The sequence below is a fragment of the Stomoxys calcitrans genome, chromosome 5, assembly GCF_963082655.1.
Source record: "Stomoxys calcitrans chromosome 5, idStoCalc2.1, whole genome shotgun sequence".
Taxonomy (NCBI): domain Eukaryota; kingdom Metazoa; phylum Arthropoda; class Insecta; order Diptera; family Muscidae; genus Stomoxys; species Stomoxys calcitrans.
In genome coordinates, this window is record NC_081556.1 from 132,896,020 (window position 1) to 132,906,712 (window position 10,693).

Below are 10,693 nucleotides of genomic sequence, written 5' to 3' on the forward strand. Positions count from 1 at the left end.
TCAGTCCAGATTTAGATATAGCTACCATATATAATTTTTATCTGATATGGCCTTCTAGGCTGTAGAAGCCACAATTTTGGTCCAATCTTTACAAAATTTGGCATGGACCGTTTTATTCAATGTCCTCATATGTGTGCAAAGTTTCATAAAAATTGGTACAGATTTAGATATAGCTCCCATATATATCTTTCATCCGATATGGCCTTTTAAGGCTATAGCAGGCACAATTTTAGTCCGATCTTTGCAAAATATGGCATGAAGCGTTTTATTCAACGTCCTCATATGTGTGCAAAGTTCCATAACAATCGGTCCCGATTAAGATATAGCTCCCATATATATTTTTCATCCGATATGGCCTTTTAAGGCTGTAGAAGCCACAATTTTGGTCCAATCTCTACAAAATTTGGCATGGGCCGTTTAATTCAACGTCCTCATATGTGTGTAAAGTTCCATACAAATCGGTCCCGATTTAGATATAGCTCCCATATATATCTTTCATCCGATATGGCCTTTTAAGGCTGTAGAAACCACAATTTTGGTCCGATCTTTACAAAATTTGGCATGGACCGTTTTATTCAATGTCCTCATATGTGTGCAAAGTTTCATAAAAATTGGTACAGATTTAGATATAGCTCCCATATATATTTTTCATCCGATATGGCCTTTTAAGGCTGTAGAAGCCACAATTTTGGTTCGATCTGTACAAAATTTGGCATGGGCTGTTTTATTCAACGTCCTCATATGTGTGCAAAGTTTCATAAAAATCCGCCAAGATTTAGATATAGCTCCCATATATATTTTTCATCTGATATGGCCTTTTAAGGCTGTAGAAGCCACAATTTTAGTCCGATCTCTACAAAATTTTTCATGAGATGGTTCAATTGCCATCCCAATACGTGTGCATCATCAAAATTGATTGAGATAAAACTCTCCTATATATCTTTTATGCGTTTCGTCTTTTAAGGCTATAGAAGACACAATTTTCGTACCATCGTAAGAAAATCGTATAAGGTTCTATTCGATATTTCAATAGGTATGCAAAATTAAAGTCTGACTAAATTTGGATATAAGTGCTATTTATTAATAGTATAACGTATACTCGGTGGTGTAGGGTATTATTGGGTTGCCCAAAAAGTAATTGCGGATTTTTTAAAAGAGATAAATTAATTTTTAATACGACTTAGAATTAACTTTAATGAAATATACTTTTTTTACACTTTTTTTCTAAAGCAAGCTAAAAGTAGCAGCTGATAACTGACAGAAGAAAGAATGCAATTACAGAGTCACAAGCTGTGAAAAAATGTGTCAACGCCGACTATATGAAAAATCCGCAATTACTTTTTGGGCAACCCAATATATAGTCTGCTCCACCCGACTTTTGCCTTTCCTTACTGGTTTTCTATTTGAAAAAAGTCATGCAAAGCACTTGACAAATGCGATCCTTAGTGGAGGGTATATAAGATTCAGCCCGGCCAAACTTAGCACACTTTTACTTGTTGTATTTTCTAAACAACAAATATTAAAAATCAAACATAAATTGCAAAAATTTGCTTGCTACAATCTATGGACTTTCATGGTCCAATTAATTATTTTTATACAACTGCACACATTAGATCTAGAGTACATATATGGCTGTAAGTGCATTAGTGATAAAACAAAATAAATATTCTATGGATGACATATTTGGTTGTAAACTTTTATACACAAATATTTATATTTGTAAGTAAATCTTTATTTATTTTTCGCCATTCATGTTTGGAATGGGGACATTAAAGCGGGTTGAAAAAGTACTTGGTATTAATTTAAAATCTGCCCCAACCAGATATATGGAGAAGCTCCAGGTATACAAAACTTTTTTCTGGTAACGATTGGGGCCAATTCTCGTTTGACTCATGGTAATCCATATTTCTCAAATTGGGGGTGGATAAGATGATGGGCTAAATATAATCCGCCTAGGGGAAAATTCTTTTAAATCAGTCTCATGTCCTGACAGATGATAAGGACACACCAATGATATATTCTATGAGCGCTTATAGAGAGCCGGGAACCTTTGCCTCTGCCATGACAATGACTTTGTCCTAGGATATTCTATTTGATATATAGAAAGGGACAATATTTTTGTTCCAAAGATTAGAAAATTTAGCCTCCACAAGAAAAAATCTGATATTTCATAGAGGCTAAATTCTTCCACAGCTTAAAACACAAAAGTTAGATTTTTAATATCGCACAGTGGGATAAAATGAAAAAAAAAACTAGTAAAAAATATGCCGTGTGACAACGGTTAGAGATATATCATTGAAAATTGGAATGGATATATCTGAGGAGTTAGCGGATCGTATTTCAAGGCTCTAGGTGGTCCGGGCGCCTCATGGCGGGGACCTAAAGTAAGTCATCTCGGCATTTCGAAAAATTGTTCGGGCTACCAAAAGCTGTGGTTCATAAAAATCCTTTTGCAGTGACAAATTAAGAAATCTGGTAAGAGATTTTCTGAGTAAGGTTGTAATATAGAGACAAACTTTTTCCCAACTGCTGATTCGCAAAAGTGGAGGCGGCAAGGATGCTAAAAACCAATCTCTGTTGGCGGTATTGTAAAAAGAAAAAGCTAGAATGAGGTCAATGTAGCAGTAGTCTGCCTACAGAACAACAAGGCAGCAGGAGTCGATGGCTTCCCAGATGTTATTTCCCATTTTTTCATCAAGTCCGGTGAATAATTCTCCATCCCCATGAATCTTCCGGTTCATAAAGAAGACGAAGGTAGCCCGATTTGACGCACCACGTTTTCTCAATAAAACTTTTTCGATATCTGAAAAGTTCAAGAAACTTATTTTAGACAAGAAACTGAATTGGAAGTGTCACATTCAGGAGCGTACTGAAAAGGATCACTTATATTGGACACTATGTAGACGATTCGTAGGCTCGAAATGGTTCCTCAATCCGAGGAGGCTGACTTTACAGGAGCGTGATTGGATTTACATATGCCTCAGTAGAAAAAGTGCAACATAAGGTTAATACAACAAGTTCAGAAAACATGTTGTCTTGGTATAGGCGGTGCGGTGAAGGCCACGCCCACTAGAGCACTTTATACTTCTCAAGCCACTACGGCTATTAGACCAAAGGTGATTGAGATCTGTTTGCCTGACAATAATACGTCTGCCATAATACGGTGCTGCAGATGGAGATCCGAGCGATCACCAAATGCGTGAAGTGGTTTGGTGTTTACGCGAGGACGTTATATTACGGACCGTAAACTGGCCATCAGGGCAAAAACCACCAAGACGGCTAGGTCAAAAACAGTATTGGATTGTAAGAAGGAGATTCAAAACTTCTCTAAAGATGGCACGATCCGCATCGTTTGGGTGCCGGGTCATAACGGAGTAATGGAGAATGATGTCCGTGAAGATAAAGTTAACGTTAACTAGTAGAGACACAAACCTATTCAATTAGCAGCACTGTTACGAGCTTAGCAGAGCTATGATAAAGATCTAAAAATAAAACCAAGAAAAGTAATGAACAATTTCAAAAGAAACGACAACAAGAGCACTAAAAGGATCACATAAAATGGTAGATTGGTCTATAACCAAATATAGTCCGATCTACACCGTAATCAGGACGAAGTGGTCAAATATGACTTAGTATATCAGGGAAATTTGGTAGTAAATGCGCCTTTTAAGGACCCAAGACCACAAATCAGGAGATCAGGTATCCAAATATAGTCCGATCTGTAACATAGGGTCGAAAAGCCCCGTTCCACATTTCAGAATAATTTGTTAAAAAAAATTAGTAGTTTATGGGCACAAAAAGTTAAATCGGGAAATCGGTATATATGACAGCTTTCATTTAAGCTCCACATTGCTATGGTCGGTAAATATGCCCGATTTAGGGGTGCTTTGGGAATTGGGGTGGTCATCCAAACACTAAGCCCGGATAATATATCAGCAACGTACTCTATTCTCATATAACTATTTATCATTTATTTGAACCCCATATTGCCATTGGCCTCAAAATTGGATATCAAATTCGTCTTCTAATCTCATTTGAACACCTTATTGCAAAAGTCAGCAAATATGTCCGGCTTGGGGTGTCTCTTTAAGACCCTAATTGTCTTGGTAAGCAAATACGTCCTATTTGGGGGTTGTTATGGTGGAGTGGGCCCCTAATGTTGATATCAAATACGTGCTGTACTCCCACATAACTTTAATTTGAGCCCCACATTTCCATAGTCGGCAAACATGGCCGGCTTGGGGGTATTATGGGTTATGGGCGGCCACTCAGTGAGTTGGACTTGAAAATTTATATCGGATTCGTGTTCCACTTTAAAACCCCTCTTATTTGAGCTTCATATTGCAATAGTCAGACAATACTTACTATTTGGGTGGTGTTGTGGGGGTGGGGTGGCCCCATAGATACTTTTCCCGAATATTGATATCAAATTCGTGCTTTACTCCCACAGACCTATCATTTGAGCCCCATATTGCCATGGTCGAAATTTGTCCCCTGTGAGGGATGTTTTTGGTGAGAGGTGGACCCCTAAACACTTGGTCCCATATTTAGATATCAGATTCGTATTCTACATTCATATACCTTTTATTAAAGCCCCATATTCCCATGGTTAGTAAATAAGTCCTGGTTGGGGGGTGTTTTGGGAAAGGGGTGGACTCCCAGAAACGTGGTCCCACATTTGGATGTCAGATTCGTATGCTACTAGCAAATACCTTTCATTTGAGTCCCATATTGCTATGGTCGGTATATATGTCCGATTTAGGTGTGTTTTGGGGCTTGGGGTGGTCCCCCTAGTACTTGGTCCGACAATTGGATATAAGATACGTTTTCTTATCCTAAATACCTTTCATTTGAGTCCCATATTGTCGTGATTGGTCTAAATATATGTTTGGTAGGTTTTAGGGTGGGGCAGCCCCCTAGGTATCCCATCCGAAATTTGGATACCAAATTTTAAGTTTTAGGGTACTAAAGGGTGATTTTTTTGAGGTTAGGATTTCCATGCATTAGTATTTGACAGATCACGTGGGATTTCAGACATGGTGTCAAAGAGAAAGATGCTCAGTATGCTTTGACATTTCATCATGAATAGACTTACTAACGAGCAACGCTTGCAAATCATTGAATTTTATTACCAAAATCAGTGTTCGGTTCGAAATGTGTTCAAATTTTGACAAATTTTGTTCAGCGATGAGGCTCATTTCTGGTTGAATGGCTACGTAAATAAGCAAAATTGCCGCATTTGGAGTGAAGAGCAACCAGAAGCCGTTCAAGAACTGCCCATGCATCCCGAAAAATGCACTGTTTGGTGTGGTTTGTACGCTGGTGGAATCATTGGACCGTATTTTTTCAAAGATGCTGTTGGACGCAACGTTACGGTGAATGAACACATTTCGAACCGAACACTGATTTTGGTAATAAAATTCAATGATTTGCAAGCGTTGCTCGTTAGTAAGTCTATTCATGATGAAATGTCAAAGCATACTGAGCATCTTTCTCTTTGACACCATGTCTGAAATCCCACGTGATCTGTCAAATACTAATGCATGAAAATCCTAACCTCAAAAAAATCACCCTTTATAAGAGATCACATATAATTTCGCTTAAATCGCACAACCCATCTCCGAGATCTGGCGTTTTTGAAAATTAGGGTAAGGGGGAGGGTCCGTTCCCCCTTCAAATATCAAAAAATGTAGTACCCTATTTTCACCACGGGGTCATTATGCACCATTTGTGAAAATTTCAAGAAAATCGGTTCAGCCGTTTCTAAGTCTATAAGGAACACACAAACATACAAACAAACAAACAAACCTACAAACAAACACAAATTGATTTGTGTATTGCAAATTGAAAATTTTGCCCATGAATATTTCACTAAGGAACTGGGCCAAACTTCTCACATATCAATGAATTCAAATTTCAAATTTAAGCTCAATAATAAGGGGCCTCCTTTTTATAGCCGAGTCCGAACGGCGCACCGCAGTGCTACACCTCTTTCAAGAGAAGTTTTACATGGCATAGTACCTTGCAAATGTTGCCAGCATTAGGAGGGGAAAACCACCGCTGAAAATTTTTTTCGTATATTCTCGCCAAGATTCGAACCCAACCGTTCAGCGTCATAGGCGGACATGCTAACCTCTGCGCTACAGTTGGCTCCACAGTGGCTAATGTGTATACATCAGAAAAATAGTTCGAGTGTAAGCTAACCGCTTGAATTAACAACTTTTTGATTTTACACAGAGATTAAAAAGGTTGACCCATCCAAATTTTAAATGTTTATAATAAAATTTGTTTACTTACCAAAACCCATCCATCTTGGTCTATGTTTTCTACCAGCATAATAACCCAAAAATGCCGAACACAGAACTTGACTCAAATCATTGCCCATCATAATAATGCCGGTATTGCGTGAGGGAATTTTAAAGCGTTTTTCCAAAGTTGATATGGTGGCATTGAAATATGCACTTGCCATGGCAAAGACACAACCGACCAGGCCATAAATAATCGTATAAGCCGTTTGATTAGCAAATCTAAGATAATGCATTGAAAATACAAAAACCAAAAAAAAAAATAATTTGAACACTCATTAGAAAAGCTTTCTTTTTTACTTTTGTAGCGCTGATCCTTTTATAAATCCAATACCACACGTCGTGTCCTTGGTCAAAGGCAATTCTTGCAGAACCCGTTTCAATTCTTCGGCGTCGATGGATTTTTGAGTTTCCAAAAGTCTTTTTCTCGTTTCCAATTCATTTTGTAAATCAATATCGGTTTTAACCATTTTTATCTTTTTTTTGGGGAAAATTGAAGACGATCAAAAACTTTTACTGGCTTTATTTTTATAAAGCAAACTGAAGCCGTTTTATGCTGTTACCGTTGTTTTAAACAATTTCCATGTTACGAAATCACCAAGCACCTTAGCTCTTTTAATCTTAACGCCCGACTGCTGAATGCAATGCAATCTTTTTAAGTTTTTTCCAAAAGTATAAACCAAATGAGTACAAGCCATTGACTAATGGCCAACTGGCTAAAGAGTAAATTGGTCTTATCAGTGACATGCTCATATTTTTAATTTATTTCGACTTGGTTAAGTATAAACATTTACACCTTACTGATTGATTTGGGGGAAACATATTCAGGTGAAGTATGCCAGAGATTAATTCAAGTCTGAGAGCAAATTGGGTGACTTGCGGATGCATAAAATGTCTGTTATATGACGGTGTTATTTTGTCGAAAAGAAGATCATTCAACTGAATTCGAGTTCGAAATACCATAGATTGCCACTAGGGTCAGAAAAAGAACAGCATTTAAAGACTTTATCAGCCCTTACGTTTTCTCTTAAATTTATTTCTCTCTTTGCATTATAGTATGCTTTTTGATAAAGTATTTTTTTTTTTTTTGTACTCCAAACCATAAGTTGGGGTAATATATTATTTTAGTAATTTCGTTTGCAATGGCTATACAAAGTATAGGGTGATATTTTTTTCTTATCTTACAAATCTAATAAGAAACTCGAATTTTTCATCATATATTCAAAATTTTAATGGGAATCGAAACATTGATTTTTGCCATTTACTCAAAAAAGCAAGAAAAAACGTATTAGGTTCGACCGTGCCGAACTTTGGATACCCAACACCATGGATAAAATAACCATCGTCTTTTAGAACAACTCAACTACCACATTCATAGTGGTCCCGACAACTCTTATACAAGTCACAGTCTCAGCGAAATTGGGCAACAAATCCGCTTTTTAGGGGATTAAGACCCTGAATTGAAAGATCGTTCTATATGGCAGCTATATCTGAATATAGTCTGATCTGGATCATTTGCTGCTTTGATGACGGGAGGCTTAATACAAGTCACGGTGTCAAATTTTAGCTTTTATGGTCTTAAGACCCTTAATCGGCAGATCGGTCTATATGGCAGATATAGTGAATCAAGACCGATCTGAACCGTATTTTAGTCGGATATCACTCACTATTTAAAATTTTAGCGAAATCGAAAAATAATTGCAGCTTTTATGGGCTTAATACCCTTAATCGGCAGATCGGTCTATATGGCAGATATAGGTGAATTGAGACCGATGTGAACCATTTTTGAGACGGATATCAACTCACTATTTAAAATTTCAGCGAAATCGGATAATAATTGAAGCTTTAATGGGCTTGATACCCCAAATCGACAGATCGGTCTATATGACAGCTATATCGATATATAGTCCGATCTGAACCATATTTGAGTCGGATGTCGGGAGGCTTACAACAACTCAACTCGTATTGTAATTGCGGCTTTTATGGGCTCAAGACCCCAAATCGGCAGATCGGTCTATATGGCAGCTATATCGAAATATAGTCTGATCTGAACTATATTGTGTGCTCAGTGTGACGACGGAAGGCTTAACATAATTCACTATTTCAAATTTCAGCGAAATCGTATTAAAATTGCGGCTTTCATGGGCTTAATACCCTCAATCGGCAGATCGATCTATTGGGTTGCCTAAAAAGTAATTGCGGATTTTTTAAAAGAAAGTAAATGCATTTTTAATAAAACTTAGAATGAACTTTAATCAAATATATAATTGCCATTTTGTTCGATAACCTTTTGCCATCTTCCTGGCAAATTTAGTATTCCACGCTCATAGAACTTCTGGCCTTTATCTGCTAAAAACTGAACCAAGTGCGATTTTATAGCCTCATCATTGCCGAAAGTTTTACCATTTAAGGAGTTCTGCAAAGATCGAAATAAATGGTAGTCTGATGGTGCAAGGTCAGGGCTATATGGTGGATGCATCAAAAGTTCCCAGCTAAGCTCACTCAGTTTTTGGCGAGTGACCAATGATGTGTGCGGTCTAGCGTTGTCCTGGTGGAATATGACACCTTTACGATTGACCAATTCTGGTCGCTTCTCCTTGATGGCTGTATTCAATTTGTCCAATTGTTGACAGTAAACATCCGAATTAATCGTTTGGTTCCTTGGAAGCAGCTCAAAATATACCACACCCTTCCAATCCCACCAAACAGACAGCATAACCTTCTTTTGGTGGATATCAGCCTTCGAAGTGGTTATAGCTGGTTCACCATGCTTGGACCATGATCGTTTTCGACTAACGTTGTTGTAAACAATCCATTTTTCATCTCCAGTTAGGATTCGTTTTAAAAACGGATCGAATTCATTGCGTTTAAGGTGCATATCACAAGCGTTGATTCGGTTTGTTAAATGAATTTCTTTCAATACATGTGGTACCCAAATATCAAGCTTTTTCACCAGTCCAAGACTTTTTATGTGATAATGAACGGTTGATTTTGGTATATTTAACTTCTCTCCCATCTCACGCTCAGCTACATGACGATCCAATTCGATTAATGCTTTGATTTGGTCATCATCAACTTCATTTGGCCGACCTGAACGTGGCTCATCTTTAAGTGAAAAATCTCCAGAACGGAATTTGCGAAACCTATTTTGTCACTATCTTCCTTTTAAGGCTTTATCACCATACACATCTCGTAACTTTTTAGCAACCTGCTCCGCGTTTTTTCCTTTGCGGAAATAATAAAGTAAAATATGACGAAATTGCTCCTTTGTGGGCTCCATATTAAAATTGACGCCAAACAAACGAATGTAAACAAAATTTCGCGCACTTTTTTTCTAAAGCAAGCTAAAAGTAACAGCTGATAACTGACAGAAGAAAGAATGCAATTACAGAGTCACAAGCCGTTGAAAAAATTTGTCAACGCCGACTATATGAAAAATCCGCAATTACTACTTGGGCAACCATATATAGATTGATTAAAGACCTCATAAACGGTCCTAAATCAATATTTTCAGGTTTTACAAACGGAAAGACTAGATTGGTGTACCCCCATCCTATGATGGTGGGTATATAACCATAATGTTATACAAATTGCAAATTTTACCCATGAACATTCTTCTCACATATCAATGAGTGCAGCCCGATTCAAGTTTAAGCTCAATGATGAGGGGCCTCCTTTTTAAAGCCGAATGCGAACGGCGTGCCGCAGTGCTGCACCACTTTCGAGAGAAGTTTTACATGGCATAGTACCTCACAAATGCTCCCATCATTAAGAGGGGAAAACCACAGCTGAAAAATTTTTTTTATGCTCTCGCCAAGATTCGAATCTAGGCGTTCAGCGTCATAGGCGGACATGCCAACCTCTGCGCTACGGTGAATATGTTATATGCAGTAACATTTTTCTCAAATTTAGCACATTTAAACGAGTGGTGAAGTTGAACAATTTCCAAAACATTATTCATTTAGTCATTCCGTTTGCACCACATCGAAATATCAATTTCCCTACAAAATATATATATTTCGCATCTTCGTAAAATTCTAAGACGATTTAACGATGCCCGTGTGTCTGTCCATCTGTCTGTCGTAATCACACTGTAGCCTTCAAAAATTGAGATATTGAGCTGAAATTTGGCTCTGATATATATTTCTGATGCACGTTGGTTATGTTTTTGAACGGGCCAAATCGGACACAAATTTGGATATAGCTGCTATATAGACCGATCTGCCGATAAAGGGTCTTAAGCCCATAAATGCTTTATTTTTTAACCGATTTCGAAGAAATTTGAAACATTGAGTAGATTAGGGCCTCCCGATTTTGGTAAGTGTTTTCAGCACACAAGTATGGATGCCTGTTAATTGTTTTGAGAACTTTTGGCATTTTGTAAATTT

General features: G+C 37.6%; 1 protein-coding gene across 1 annotated transcript in view; it reads right to left on the reverse strand.

Annotated features, from left to right (window-relative positions):
• Positions 1 to 6,775, reverse strand: part of LOC106094194 (solute carrier organic anion transporter family member 74D) — a 30,873-nt gene extending 24,098 nt beyond the window's left edge. The window contains exons 1-2 of the mRNA XM_013261394.2: positions 6,606 to 6,775; positions 6,298 to 6,527 (exon numbers count right to left, since the gene is read on the reverse strand). Of these exons, the coding sequence (XP_013116848.2) occupies positions 6,298 to 6,527; positions 6,606 to 6,775 (400 nt within the window). The remainder of the gene's footprint in view (positions 1 to 6,297; positions 6,528 to 6,605) is intronic.
• Positions 6,776 to 10,693: the final 3,918 nt, after the last annotated feature.